At 38.8% G+C, this 15,937-nt stretch overlaps 1 protein-coding gene across 1 annotated transcript in view; it reads left to right on the top strand.

The window, feature by feature from the left end:
- Positions 1–15,937, top strand: part of LOC135463638 (kinesin-like protein KIF13B) — a 188,394-nt gene that overhangs the window by 108,180 nt on the left and 64,277 nt on the right. The window contains 6 exon segments of the mRNA XM_064741000.1: positions 6,896–7,008; positions 8,340–8,445; positions 9,776–9,953; positions 9,956–9,987; positions 13,898–13,970; positions 13,973–14,007. Of these exon segments, the coding sequence (XP_064597070.1) occupies positions 6,896–7,008; positions 8,340–8,445; positions 9,776–9,953; positions 9,956–9,987; positions 13,898–13,970; positions 13,973–14,007 (537 nt within the window).

The raw sequence follows: 15,937 nt of genomic DNA, 5'->3' as shown, positions 1-15,937 counted from the left end.
CTTGCACCAAGCTCTGTAGGGGGTACAGGTACCTGTATATCAGGTATACCTGTAAATGTCCTTAGATGTACTTACCTGTATTGTTTGCACCTGTTAGCATTTGAATTGTTTTCCTATAATTAACCAAGTATAACTTGACATAAAACTCCATTGTTATATTGAGTAATGTGGTAAAAAAAATAGAATCTTCTGTGCTAGTATGGTGAAAAAACTAGGGCCCACTGGGTTTGAAGCTACAGACTTGTTGTTCTCAAGTCTCCACTCTTAGTCTGCTTATGAAAAAGCTGGTTTGTTTTGTCATGTAATCTTCTTTGAAAAGGATTTTTCAGTGTGTATATAACCCACCTCAAGTGCTTTATAATGAGAATAGCCCTATAGAGGTATTTCACAGAAAACTATCTCTCTAGGCAATACATTAATACCTCTCAGTCCACTTTTCCACCTATCATTTTTCAAGATGTGCCAGTAAGAAAGTGCATAACAATGCTGTCAAAGTTATTTGAAATCCAGGTTCCTTCTTCAACCTGAAGACAATAGCCAAAAACTGAACGATTACCTTATTTAGTTAATGTGTTAATCTGAAGGATTATCCTGACTGTCTAACTGCTTTACTTGTAGGATTGTTGTTATTTTGTAATTCCTGAGTGTGTGGCATTGCCCTTATTTCTAAATCCCTATACCCTTGTAGGATTACCTTAATTCCGTAATGACTTAACTTATGGGAAAATTTGTTTCTTTCAAAAATTGTCCTTAGCCTGACCTCAAGAGCTGTTCTGATTCCTTAATGCCTTCATCAGTGGTATAAAGAGTTTCTAAATCATGGGGCTGTAATTTACTGGGAGGTAAATCACAGTGAATAGAGTCTATAGGTCTTGAGCCAATGTTTGTAAATCATGGGGCTGTAATTTACTGGGAGGTAAATCACAGTGAATAAAGTCTATAGGTCTTGAGCCAATGTTTGTAAATCATGGGGCTGTAATTTACTGGGAGGTGAATCACAATGAATAGAGTCTATAGGTCTTGAGCCAATGTTTCTAAATCATGTGGCTGTAATTTACTGGGAGGTAAATCACAATGAATAGAGTCTATAGGTCTTGAGCCAATGTTTGTAAATCATGTGGCTGTAATTAACTGGGAGGTAAATCACAGTGAATAGAGTCTATAGGTCTTGAGCCAATGTTTCTAAATCATGGGGCTGTAATTTACTGGGAGGTAAATCACAGTGAATAGAGTGTATAGGTCTTGAGCCAATGTTTCTAAATCATGTGGCTGTAATTTACTGGGAGGTAAATCACAGTGAATAAAGTCTATAGGTCTTGAGCCAATGTTTGTAAATCATGGGGCTGTAATTTACTGGGAGGTAAATCACAATGAATAGAGTCTATAGGTCTTGAGCCAATGTTTCTAAATCATGTGGCTGTAATTTACTGGGAGGTAAATCACAATGAATAGAGTCTATAGGTCTTGAGCCAATGTTTGTAAATCATGTGGCTGTAATTAACTGGGAGGTAAATCACAGTGAATAGAGTCTATAGGTCTTGAGCCAATGTTTCTAAATCATGGGGCTGTAATTTACTGGGAGGTAAATCACAATGAATAGAGTCTATAGGTCTTGAGCCAATGTTTGTAAATCATGTGGCTGTAATTAACTGGGAGGTAAATCACAGTGAATAGAGTCTATAGGTCTTGAGCCAATGTTTGTAAATCATGGGGCTGTAATTTACTGGGAGGTAAATCACAGTGAATAAAGTCTATAGGTCTTGAGCCAATGTTTGTAAATCATGGGGCTGTAATTTACTGGGAGGTAAATCACAATGAATAGAGTCTATAGGTCTTGAGCCAATGTTTCTAAATCATGTGGCTGTAATTTACTGGGAGGTAAATCACAATGAATAGAGTCTATAGGTCTTGAGCCAATGTTTGTAAATCATGTGGCTGTAATTAACTGGGAGGTAAATCACAGTGAATAGAGTCTATAGGTCTTGAGCCAGTGTTTCTAAATCATGGGGCTGTAATTTACTGGGAGGTAAATCACAATGAATAGAGTCTATAGGTCTTGAGCCAATGTTTCTAAATCATGGGACTGTAATTTACTGGGAGGTAAATCACAGTGAATAGAGTCTATAGGTCTTGAGCCAATGTTTCTAAATCATGGGGCTGTAATTTACTGGGAGGTAAACCACAGTGAATAGAGTCTATAGGTCTTGAGCCAATGTTTCTAAATCATGGGGCTGTAATTTACTGGGAGGTAAATCACAATGAATAGAGTGTATAGGTCTTGAGCCAATGTTTCTAAATCATGGGGCTTTTATTTACTGGGAGGTAAATCACAGTGAATAGAGTCTATAGGTCTTGAGCCAATGTTTCTAAATCATGGGGCTGTAATTTACTGGGAGGTAAATCACAGTGAATAGAGTCTATAAGTCTTGAGCCAATGTTTGTAAATCATGGGGCTTTTATTTACTGGGAGGTAAATCACAGTGAATAGAGTCTATAGGTCTTGAGCCAATGTTTGTAAATCATGGGGCTTTTATTTACTGGGAGGTAAATCACAGTGAATAGAGTCTATAGGTCTTGAGCCAATGTTTCTAAATCATGGGGCTGTAATTTACTGGGAGGTAAATCACAATGAATAGAGTCTATAGGTCTTGAGCCAATGTTTCTAAATCGTGGGGCTGTAATTAACTGGGAGGTAAATCACAGTGAATAGAGTCTATAGGTCTTGAGCCAATGTTTGTAAATCATGGGGCTGTAATTTACTGGGAGGTAAATCACAATGAATAGAGTCAATAGGTCTTGAGCCAATGTTTGTAAATCATGGGGCTGTAATTTACTGGGAGGTAAATCACAGTGAATAGAGTCTATAGGTCTTGAGCCAATGTTTGTAAATCATGGGGCTGTAATTTACTGGGAGGTAAATCACAGTGAATAGAGTCTATAGGTCTTGAGCCATTGTTTCTAAATCATGGGGCTGTAATTTACTGGGAGGTAAATCACAGTGAATAGAGTCTATAGGTCTTGAGCCAATGTGAGAAGTAGTCAGCTGCATATTGAGTGTCACTTTGTTTCTGGAAAACGTTTGGGCTCCCAAACTGTTGGTTGCCCAAACTAAACAACCTGTATTAAAACTAACAAGTAAATAAAAAAAATATATATATTATGGTTTACCAACAAAAAGTTAAGTTTTCAGACGAAATCCTTTCATTCACAAACCTGCATGTTCTTATAAATCATTATCTTGAGTTCAATTTCTTCATGCACAGTCACAAATGTGAGTGTCATTTAAGTTTGGGATCAGAACCTGTTAGTGCATGGTCACATGTATGTGTAAAATTGTACTGTAGCAAAACTGTTACAGATGTGCTGTGTTTGTTGTTGTACAGTATAGAAAGATCATGCTCCAAGAGTTTGACTAAAGTAAGTGTCTTAAAATTTTACCCTTAAAATTGCACTTTTAGTGGCAGTGAAAACGCCATAAACCGTTGGTTTTGGTGCTGAAACCAAGAAGATATATCACTTGTTTTTCAAACAAATTCCCAAACAAGTCTTTCTGTTCAGATCAAATAGAAACCTCAGAATTAGCCAAAAATATGCCACTTGTTCATGGCCTGGATTTTAGGTTATTTACTGTTGCTCAGAGTGAAGCAGGACTCTGATGGCATGAGATCACTTTGCTTTAATTAACTCTTATCTCTGTAGTGTAATCTCACAGTCAGATCATGAGCTGATGAATTACATAATGTTAAACCTGAGGGCTGTAGATACTCTGCACCCCCCCCCCCCCCCCCCTTCAACAGGCTTCTCCCTCTCAGGCACCTACTTCTGTACACAATATTCCTCTTTGCAGCAAAATAAGAGAAGGGCAGCTGGACAAATGAATCTTCATCCTTGGATTCTTCAACAGCTGGCTTTATGTTGCTGCAAAAATAATGTGAATTCAACATATAAGCATTACATTACATCTACAATATAACATAGAAACAATTACTGCAAGATCTCCCAAAGGTGTGAAATAACTGAATAAAAGAGGTTACATGCCATTGAGAAGTGTTGACCTTTGCCTCCAGGGGGTCATCAGAGGTCAACAGCAGGCTGGGTGGATCCCTTCATGGTGTCAGAGAAAAACACAACCACATGGTTTAAACACTTGACCCCCAGGGGCTAAACCCTGATGGATGCCAGATGGGGAGGACATGTATGTGGACTGAAAAGGGTGTGGTTAAGGCAGTATCAACTCCACAGAACAAGAGCTGGTCAGCTCAACTGATAGGAGGGATGTCAACATGTGCTGGTATAGCTTACATGTGTATGTCCACTCAATTTGCCAAAAAAAACAAAAACAATAAAACCCTACCTAATGTGTGCATTGCATTTATAAAGAATCAGTAGAACTGACTAATTTGAAATGTTACCTTAAATACTCACCAGCAAACCCTTGTAAATTTGTGTACTCTTGTTATGTGCCCAAAGGGTTAAAATAGGTCATTGGTTTGTTTTATTTGTGAATGAGAAGAAAGAAACAATTCACAGTTTCACATCCCCCATTGTGACACAGTGGTGTGCCCTCAGTTCCTGTTGCTATTAAAATACAAAGACAGAAGTTTAATTAGCACTATTCAATGATGTCCTAGCTGTTCTCAACTGGTAAACGAACTGAGTGAGAAGCTCAGACTCACATTAAGCATGGATGTTGTTATTTTGATGATGAGAGTGCCATGATGTACTCAAGTAGCCAATGTATGATGTTAATAAGGAAACAGTAGAGAGTGTTCACTTCCTGTCTTGGATGTAATCTATGAGAGCTCCACTCAGACTGTGGAGCCTGTACCAGACTTTTGGTGCAGTTTGCTTGAGTGGATTGTAGTGTATCCACACCACAAATTCTGGATGCCAGGCCCAGAGTGCTGTCAGTCAACTGAATCCAGGGTTTGTTCTGGGTCTGAAAAACTTTGAAAGTCAGTGAAGCTGAAAATGAAAATTCCAGGCCATGGAAAATCTTGAAAAATTAAACAGGTCCTTGCTGGAAAAGTAGAGCATTTTGCCAGCTCAGCATTTCTCAGACATTGTTTTATATCTGGAGTTGCGTTGTTCCTGTACATACAGCATATTACAACACAAATGCAGCTTTTTACAAACTATATATAGTTGGAAATGAATGAATGAATGAATGATTATGGCTTAACGCCACATCGGCAATATTTCAGCCATATCGTGGCGAGATAGTTGGAAATGTGCCCTTTATTGATGAAATTGATGCCTTAAAGAAAGAAAGGATGAACTTTGCTGCTGATAAGTTTAGACCATCCGTTGAAGGTGTTACCAATTAATACAATCCTATCTCACCACAGGCATATGACAGATATGTACTTCACTTCTTAATTAGGTGTTTTAATATGATGATGCTGTTTTTCAATGAGACAGTAAACACTACATAAGATTTGAAAAGTCCTAGGATATTACTATTAATTAAGTCCAAAATCCTTGGAAAATCATGGTGTTGTGGTGAGGAAAATGATGTTGTGGACATAGGCAAACATTTATGTTTTACTTGCCAGATCCAATTGGTAGGGCGAGTGGTGGTGGGGGGGGGGGGGACAGAAGACTTGTTGCATTGAAAGGTTGCTTCATTTTAACGATTGTTTGGTGGTAGCACACTGACCAACATTCTGCCTTGTATGTGAGGGAGCTATTCTCCTTTAAAGATAAACAACCATCATATTACCCATAAGTGGCAAGGTCTGGCAGCAACCTGCGGATGGTCGTGGGTTTCCTTCCGGGCTCTGCCCAGTTTCCTCCCGCTATAGTTCTGGCTGCCGTTGAGATATTCTTGAGTATGGCTTAAAACCACAATCAAATAAATATAAAAATAAATAAACCATCATGTTACACACTATTCTTTAACCAGTCATCATGCTCATTTCATCCTTAATCTGGAATATGTTTTCTGCAAAAAAAAACAAAAAACAAAGAAGAAATTGTGTATGGTTTAATTATAAGAGACTGATGCGTAAATTTCTTTACAGTCATCAACAAATGAATGATCACTGTTGAAATCATGTGAATAAAGTTTGAGTTTTGGAATTGTGCCAAACTAAGGAAATAAGGTTAGCCACTGTTTGTGACCTGAAAATCTGCGTCACACAAGTTCCGGATTACAGGTGTGATTGGAGTGGTTGTTAATTCCATGTGTAAATATTTGTCTCATGAACTGTTGAACCACTGAAAAGACATCTGATTGATGTCATAGAACGATTAAGGCGTGTAGGTCAGCGATTTTGTTGGACATATTACAAGACCTAGATTTTTGTAGCAAGCTCGTTATGGTGACCTTCAGATAACTGAAAAAATGCGCTTAAGATTTGGTAAGCTTTGCTTAGAAACTGTCTGGGGAGGTTTTGTGTTTAATTTAAAGGAGAAGAAAACAAAAAAAAATGATGAAAATATCAAATGAAAGGCCGCAAAAAGTTGTGTGCAATATGATCTTCAGTTTTTTTATTGATTTTTCCCTTCAGGATCGGGTATTTGGAAATGTTTTTGTATGAAGGGTATTTGGGACCACCTCTTGGCATACATATCGTCTTTGCATAATCTTTGTAAAATGGAATGAAATTGATTGTCAGTATTTTATCTGAAGTTTGATATTTAAGAATGCACTTTCAGAATCACATAATGATGTTGTTAATGACAACACTGAAGATTTTCTGATGAGAAAGTAATCAAACTTTAAAAAAAAAAATCATCAAGTGACCCAACACTGTAGATGAATCAGTCAGACTCAAGCAAAATGTGTCACTTGGAAAATGCTAAACTGTACACAATGTGTGTTTTTTGTACAAGAACTAAAACTTGGCAGTTGACTAGAAATTCCATTGAGTCTTTCTGCTGTATGTTTCAGGTGTCCGGTGAGAAGGTGAGCAAGCTAAGTCTGGTGGACCTGGCGGGCAGTGAGCGTGCTCAGAAGACAGGCGCTGTCGGTGAGCGTCTCAAGGAGGGATCCAACATCAACAAGTGAGTCAGTCAGCCTTGATCAGCACCAATATATAAGCCTGGTACCGGCTGATTACCTATACTTGGGTTGATAAGCCGTTCTGAAGCCTATGATATATTTTTGATTTATTAGATGTGTTTCTACCAGAGTTCGCACAGGTCATGGAACATGTGGAAAGTTATAGATTTTGAGAATTTTATATCCAGGCCTTGAAAATCTGGAAAACTATTATTTTAGGCTGAAAAGTCAAGGAATTTTACAAATGTAGTGTCAGTGAAAGGCAAAGGATGTTTTTTAAAGGATATGTTCAAGTTTCGAATCTGTAAAAATATCAGCACGATGATCTTGTCAGAGTACATGTACTGTTGTTGTAGTTTCAAACCCTTTTGTATCTGGACATAAAACAGATTTCTGTAATCATGTGGAAGCTTAATCAAGACTGCACATAATGGCAAACATAAGGGGTGATAGGTAACACATTACCATTGTCGTGTGCCTTACTCAGTAATCTTGTTGGCTTACAAAATGGATTGATCAGCTGGCAGAGACGTAAAATTCTGTGGGATAGACATGTCAGTAGAAAGAAAAACAAAACCATTAGCTTCTGTGATGTTGATGAAGTGAGGAAAGGTGGACAGCAAATAAATTTTCTACCTTTCCTCTCTCCCTGGGAATAATGGTGTCAGTACAGTGTGAGAGGGTGTGGTTTCATGCTGGGTCTCTGGGCACAGCTAAACACAGAAATGAATTTCTCTCATAACTAAAACTCCTGGGTCTAGATTTCCGAGAAATATCAATTAGGAGAATTGAAGGTATAAGGGGAAATTCATCTCTGGCCTGAAATGTGAATGAGGCAGCACAAAAATTGTCAGTGGTTCAGCATTTGCATCAGGATAATTTTATTGTCCAAAGAAAATTGCTCTGAGATTTGACATGGTATTTTAATATTGGAATTTACTATTTACACTTGGGAACTTGAGTGTGGTTTTTAATTAATTTGTAATATGTTGTGGTGACAGTGTAGTATGGTACTCGTATTTTCTGTTGTCATCAGTGTGGTACAGTAAACAAATTAAGTTTTACCTGAAAAGATGCATTTTTAGGAGACAGAAAATGTCCTAGAAGATTCCTTTTTCGGCTGAAGCTTAACTTTTTTCAGGAGTATAGCCTCTGACCTCCCCCCCCCCCCCCCCAAAAAAAAAAACTCAGAACGTTATTCAAACGTCAGTAGAACACACAGATATCTGCAAAATGTGCAACTTCTGTCATCAGCGAGATTGAGGTCATTGACCATGCATGTTAGAATTCTGGAACAAGGGACATAACTCCTGTGTGACTCTTCCCTCTTCAGGTCCCTGACCACATTAGGCCTGGTGATATCAGCATTAGCAGACTCCAGTAAGAAGAAAGAGAAGTTTGTACCTTACAGAGACTCTGTGTTGACATGGCTGCTCAAGGTAACAAGACTAAGAAACATTTATTAATTTATTTGTTATTAATCTTTATTCCTTGTATCAGACAGCAGACAAGTTCAGGAAATTTGTAAATTGCCCTGTTCCCACTGTTTGTTGGACCTTGGTAAAAAAATGAGTTGGATTATACTGTTTCTACAGTCTGATGCTTATGATTCTTGATGACAACTGCTTGTTTTCCTCCATCATGGTGTGCGTCATAATATCTACGTCACATGGGGATGATTCGTCGGTACCGTGCCAAAAGTCACCAGTCAGGCAGCGTAAACATGTTCTTCTAATATTTACAGGCAAAATTCATTATAAACTTTTGCAAAACATTTGGGCGCGACTGAAGCGCTTAATTAACAAGGCTACATCGTCAATCCCAGCTCTCACTTATCCAGGTAGTTATGGCTCAAGATAGCTGATGTAGCTCAATAAATTTGTAAAGATGATCACAATGACTTTTCAGTGTTCAGAGTTAAATTGTACGGGTACGAGTCTGATAGTTTTTGAAAGACAGTAGTGTGAGCAGTATGGGGCCAGACGTAGCCAAGGGGGTTAGGGTGCCAGCACGGCACAATGACACAGGAGCCTGTCACCAGTGCGGTTGCTCTTTATGTCCAACTCCTGCTGGCTTCCTCTCCAGCCGTAAGTGGGAAGGTCTGTTAGCAACCTGTAGATGGTATTGGGATTCCTGTGGAGACTGCACAGTTTCCTGCCACCATAATCCATGTTGTATAAGTGAAATATTCAAATAAATAAATAAATAAACATTCTTTGTAAAGTTGATTTGATTGGCAAGTATTAAGTTTTTGCCCACGTTCTCTGGCTTAGCTTAGTTAGGTATTTGCCAGAAGGCAGTTGTTTAATCCCTGCGTGCCGTTTTCCTCTGTCTGGTTATCTGAATGATGTTATGGGAGTGAAAAAATTTGGAGTACAGCCTTAAACATGTCAGTAAAATGAATAAGTAATGTTGGCAGGCTATTTAAAGTTCACTAGCTTGATTAACCGCTGTCTCTATTTTTTCGCCTGATCTTTTGTTGTTTTGTTGGTTTTATCAAGGGTTTTCCCAGAATGCACCAACTTAAGTAGTGACATACTTGTTGATTGTGGTTATTCATTTCAAACGTCGTTGCTCCTGGAAATACTGTGTCTGTCATAGAACCAGCCTTAAGGTTGTAAATATGTCAGAGTACTTGAAATTCAGTACATATGATGTCAGAACATTTGAGTAAAATTTCATCTTCATCAAGCTTTACTTTTTTCCTCGTTATGTAAGCCGAATGGAAACTTTACTATAGGCAGTGCGAAAAACTTTTCTCTATTCTAGGACAATCTTGGAGGAAACAGCAAGACTGTGATGGTTGCTACAATCAGCCCTGCCGCAGACAATTACGAGGAAACCCTGTCCACGCTGCGGTATGCAGACCGCGCCAAGCGCATTGTCAACCATGCTGTCATCAACGAGGACCCGAACGCGAGAATTATCCGGGAGCTCAGAGAAGAAGTGGACGCCTCCGCCATCAACTCAGCGAGGCGCAGGTTAGTGTAATTTTGATGTCTTGTGAATGTCCTATTTCCAGGATTGTCTGGTTGTTGTCTAAGGGAGGGTTATATATCACTGAGTAATTAGACAAAGACAGTCACAGAGTTATCCTCCCTAAATCCTCAGATGGCGCTCTACCTATGTTTGTCATATGCTATAACTGAGTATTCTTTCCGATTACATGTTCCACTGGTCATCACAATAAATATCTATAATACTGGCGACCGTAATAAGACCAAACTTGCAAATGTGAGGTATAACAGTGTCACTGTCCACCATTATGATATCACATATAGGAAAGCTCATAAGAAAGGTCAGGGGTCACTGAAGGCTGTAGATTTAGCCGGAATCTGAAATTGGGCTGTTTTGTTTCCAATTTTCTCCTATTTTCCCTGTCTGCGTTATTTTTGGATTCAGACACTGAGTTACCAGCACTGGGTAGACCTGTGCTACAGGCTCTCTTGTTCCCTCCTCAGAAACTGCCATAGTATCACTAAACAGTTCTTGCGTTCGACAGTAAACAACTATTAAATTAGTATAATTGAAAAATTTCTTGAATATATGACTTTAAACAAGAATTAAATAAAGAATTATTTAAGAGCTTATAAGATTTATTTTATTTGCTGGTTCAGTTGTTAATGCTGTTGGATAACTTAATACAGTAAAGACATAATTGTCAATCTCACTACTGTTTTATTTGCTTGATGGCAGCTAAGTGAAGGAGATTAGGCTAAACACAGGTATCCAGGTATATTATCAGTGGTGTTCCAGCAAGGCAGGTGTTGCTGTAATGATGTATCATCTGAAAGGAAACCCTTTTTGGTATGGTGACAGTTGAGAACACAGTTATACCAACATATTCATTAATAATCCTAATTAAGGTTAAATGTGTGCAGATATAAAGAACAAATATACATTCAAATGAATGTATCAGAAATGCATCATGTCTTTTTTAGAACATTATTAAGCAGAGATGATATATACCAATAGTTTGTGCCAAATATCCAGCATTATGCTCAACTGTTTTGAAACACCCTTTTCTGTTGAAAGAACCTCCTCCCCCCCCCAGTCCCCCAATGCACACACACAAATATTGAAACCATACTAACAAAATAACTTATCATGCTCTTTTGTGATATTTCTTCCCGCGAAGAACCCAGTTAAGGTAGTTATGTCTTTTCTGTCTTCTGTGGAATATTATCCACCCCCCCCCCCCCCCTCACCTCCCCAAAGAAGTCTGGCACTGACTGCCAGGAGACAGGTCAAATGAGCACAGCTATGGTACAGAATCCATGCAATAAAGGTCCAGTGTATATCCCAGAACGTCGGCCCGTCACTTCCTGCAGATCCGATGAGGCCAATTTTTGTCTGCTGGATAATCCGAGAGCATGGTAGAGTCAGCAACTGACAAGAAGACGAATTGTGCTGCCAGCCAAGTCCTGGCCCGCTCACAACACAGAGGAAATAGAATTTCTCTTGGATCTCCTTGCTCTCATCATACACAATTGCTTTTGAAAAACGTATACATTTTTTTGTAACAAGCCGACTGGCTTTTGCCAACGTGTCCAACAGCCAAGGCCATCTGGCAGACACATACCATATACTAATGTTATAATAGTGATCAGTTGTCTTTTTGTTTTTCTTCATATTACACTGCGTATGTCTTGTGGGCATTTTTTTTATGTGTCATTCGGATAAAGACGTTCTTTTCTCTGTGGTTTTACCTGATGCAGGGGCTGATTCCGAAACACCATTCTGAATGAAATCAAAATTTTATATTCTTGTAACATTGCTTAATTTTCAGTACTAGAAGGTGAAATTTTGTTTCATGTATCGTAAGATAGCAGATGTGAAGTGGTTGAACTTTCATTTTCTGGAACTAAAAAATAGGCTGTAAATTTATATTTCAAATTTTGACTTAAGTCAAAAATGAGCTGTGTGGAATTGGTACCATATATCTGTGTTTGTGGAAGTCACATCTAATTCATAAGCCTGAGGACGGTTTTTGGTCCCAGATATCTGTGTTTGTGGAAGTTATATCTAATTCATAAGTGATGAGGACAGTTTTTAGTCCCAGATATCTGTGTTTGTTGGGGTCACATCTAATTCATAAACCTGAGGACGGTTTTTGGTCCCAGATATCTGTGTTTGTGGAGGTCACATCTAATTCATAAACCTGAGGACGGTTTTTGGTCCCAGATATCTGTGTTTGTGGAAGTTACATTTAATTCATTAACATGAGGATGCTTTTTGGTCCAAGATATCTGTGTTTGTGGAAGTCACATCTAATTCATAAGCCTGAGGACTGTTTTTGGTCCCAGATATCAGTTTTTGTGGAGGTCACATCTAATTCATAAGCTGGACGGTTTTTGTTCCTAGATATCTGTGTTTGTGGAAGTCACATCTAATTCATAAGCCTGAGGACGGTTTTTGGTCCCAGATATCAGTTTTTGTGGAGGTCGCATCTAATTCATAAGTGATGAGGACAGTTTTTGGTCCAGATATCTGTGTTTGTGGAAGTCACATCTAATTCATAAGCTGGACGGTTTTTGTTCCTAGATATCTGTGTTTGTGGAAGTCACATCTAATTCATAAGCCTGAGGACGGTTTTTGGTCCCAGATATCTGTGTTTATGGAAGTCACATCTAATTCATAAGCCTGAGGGACGGTTTTTGGTCCCAGATATCTGTGTTTGTGGAAGTCACATCTAATTCATAAGCCTGAGGACGTTTTTTGGTCCCAGGTATCTGTGTTTGTTGGGGTCACATCTAATTCATAAGCCTGAGGACGTTTTTGGTCCCAGATATCTGTGTTTGTTGAAGTCACATCTAATTCATAAGGATGACGGTTTTTGGTCCCAGATATCAGTTTTTATGGAGGTCACATCTAATTCATAAGCCTGAGGACGGTTTTTGGTCCCAGATATCTGTGTTTGTGGAAGTCACATCTAATTCATAAGCCTGAGGACGGTTTTTGGTCCCAGATATCTGTGTTTATGGAAGTCACATCTAATTCATAAGCCTGAGGACAGTTTTTGGTCCCAGATATCTGTGTTTGTGGAAGTCACATCTAATTCATAAGCCTGAGGATGGTTTTTGGTCCCAGGTATCTGTGTTTGTGGAAGGTCACATCTAATTCATAAGCCTGAGGACTGTTTTTGGTCCCAGATATCTGTGTTTGTTGAAGTCACATCTAATTCATAAGGATGACGGTTTTTGGTCCCAGATATCAGTTTTTATGGAGGTCACATCTAATTCATATGCCTGAGGACGGTTTTTGGTCCCAGATATCTGTGTTTGTGGAAGTCACATCTAATTCATAAGCCCTGGGGATAGTCTTTGGTCCCAGATATCTGTGTTTGTGGAAGTCACATCTAATTCATAAGCCTGAGGGACGGTTTTTGGTCCCAGATATCTGTGTTTGTGGAAGTCATATATAATTCATAAGCATAAGGACAGTTTTTTGTTCAAACTTGAAGTCATCTGACTCCAGTTTTGTATTTCTGAGGTGTGTTTCAATTTGTGTAGGAGGCATGTCACACCACTGTCCGTAAATTATTATATGAAGTCTGTTTCAATTTGTCTACATCCAGTATTAAGTCATCTCACACCTGTCTTTGTATTCCTGGCATTCGTATACCAGCTGACTTTGTACTCTATACACAGTTATTGCAAAGTCTTCTGGTACCAGTCCCTGCCATCACCTGCATTTCTGTTTGTTTTAATTCTTTTAAAATATGAAGTCATCTGATAATGGGTGCTGTATTTTGAAGTCTGTTTTAACTTTTTTTTAGCATGAAGTTGTCTGTTACCAGTTTCTATTTCTGAAGCCTGTTTTATTTGTTGAAAAGCATAATTTTGTCTGACATCAGTTCCTGTATTTTTATGTCTATTTTAATGTTGTTAGAGTTTGAAGTCGGCGGACCTGAAAGATCGACTGCAGGAGTCTGAGAAACTAATGAAGGAAATGTCCAAAACCTGGAAGAGAAACTCCAGGAGACGGAGAAAATACATCATGTGAGTTTCACATCTATAAAACACATCTATTTTTTATTTACCTGTCCTCTGGTTTTCTTCTACCCCCAGAACTGTCCCTCATTGCGTAAGTGAAAGATGTTTGATTTTGACGTTAAAAATACAATCAGATAAATAAATAAACAAGTATATATTCACCAGTTATAAAAAATTAAACACATTTCACTGCGTAAGATTTTGAAATAGTCATCATGTTTTTTTGGCCTAATGAAAATATTAGTTTGACCAAATTCTCATACTCAGGACAAGAAATGATTGCGCAAACTACTAAAGAGTCCATGGCATGCATTGTGACAGCAGTAGTGAGTTCTACTGTAAAAAATGTTTAATTTTATAAGCATTTTGTCAAAGCATAAGAGACCGGCCCGGATTGCACTGTTGGTAGAGCGTCCGCTTCGGGACCGGTAGATCCAGGATTAATCCTTGATCGAGTCACACCTAAGACTTTAAAAGAGGAAGTTGTAACTTCCTCGCTTGGCGTTCAGCATGAAGGGGATAGTGCAACGACTGGTTGACCCGTATTAGTATAATGGCTCGGGTGGGGCGGCTTACTTGCCTTCGGTAAGTCGTCTCAGTGAAGCAGCACTAAATAAAAGAGCAGTGGAAATCCGTCCTGCAACAAGGAGGCACATTACACGTACATGCACCCTAATGATTCCTTCGTCGTCATATGACTGAAAAATTGTTGAGTACGACGTAAACCCCAAGCACTCACTCACTTATTGTCAAAGCATAAGAAGCTTTAGCCGACAATCTGTTATTCTGTCTAACTTACAGAAGAGGAGGCAGCTGGAGCTGGCCAGATCTTCATTCTTTTGTACAGGATTAGTAATGGTTTCATGTACATGTATCCATCCCTACACTGCTGATAAAAAATGGTAATAGCATGTGTGTGCAAAAAAAAGGCTTTATCAACAACAGTGTGTCTAGCTAAGATAGCTGATATCTTGTTTTGTCGACATTTAGTAAGATGTGCTGCATTTAAAGACAGCTGCAGTCTGTAAACAGTGTATCTCTCGGAGGAAGAGCTGTGATGACTACCAATGAGTAAAATGAAGTATGACATGTAAATTTATTGATGGGAGAGCGGAGATTTGTGTATCGGTTAGGCCGTTCCTACGTAACACAGCTTCGGCTGTGACTGACAAGTGCTTCAGAAATCCGCCATGACCTGGGTCACAAAAACAGGCATGCTAATCTAGGCTGTATTTACCACAAGGGTTCACCATTTCTTTGGAAACACCAGCGAACCAATTGACTTCTGTCGGTCTTGAAGGATTATGTAACATTATGCAAACATTGCTCACTGCTGCCAATTTGTCCCGCTGAGGTGCTTTTCTAGATTTGCCGTGGGAAGATGCTATTGTACATGTGTGTGGGTTTAGTACATGAATTTCAAAGGGCTCTTGTCTTTGCCAGGACACCTAGGCACCAAGAAGTGCACACTTATGTGAAGGTGGAATTGCTCACATGCCGCTGGAACCTGTTTACTCTAAATCAATTCTCATCATCCTTTGGCGGCTGTGTTGTCTATATGTATAGCTTATAAGAATTTATAACATTTCACGCATTGCAACAAAACAAACAGCCCGCTGAAGATGAACATCGTGTGCCAAGATGACGTCACTATACGCATTCTATCATGAAAAACAGCAATAAGACTGAAGACTTTTAAGGTTTTGAAAGACTTCATTTTGAACGAAGGTGAACTCTTTTCTTGAAAATCTTGAAAACCCCATGGTTTTTTTGTTCTGCATGTTTCCATGATATTTACATGCACTTACTGTGAAAGATTTGAATCCAAAACAGAACACATGTAATCTGGATTGTTCCTCTTTATGGCTTTACACTCAGTGCACAATCAGTACTGTATTGTTGCCAGAGTTTAATAGCTTGTCTGAGGCACTGGTTT

Source organism: Liolophura sinensis, chromosome 3 (genome assembly GCF_032854445.1).
Source record: "Liolophura sinensis isolate JHLJ2023 chromosome 3, CUHK_Ljap_v2, whole genome shotgun sequence".
Taxonomy (NCBI): Eukaryota; Metazoa; Mollusca; class Polyplacophora; order Chitonida; family Chitonidae; genus Liolophura; species Liolophura sinensis.
The sequence above is the reverse complement of the archived record's forward strand: the minus strand, read 5'-3'. Positions and strand labels throughout refer to the sequence as shown.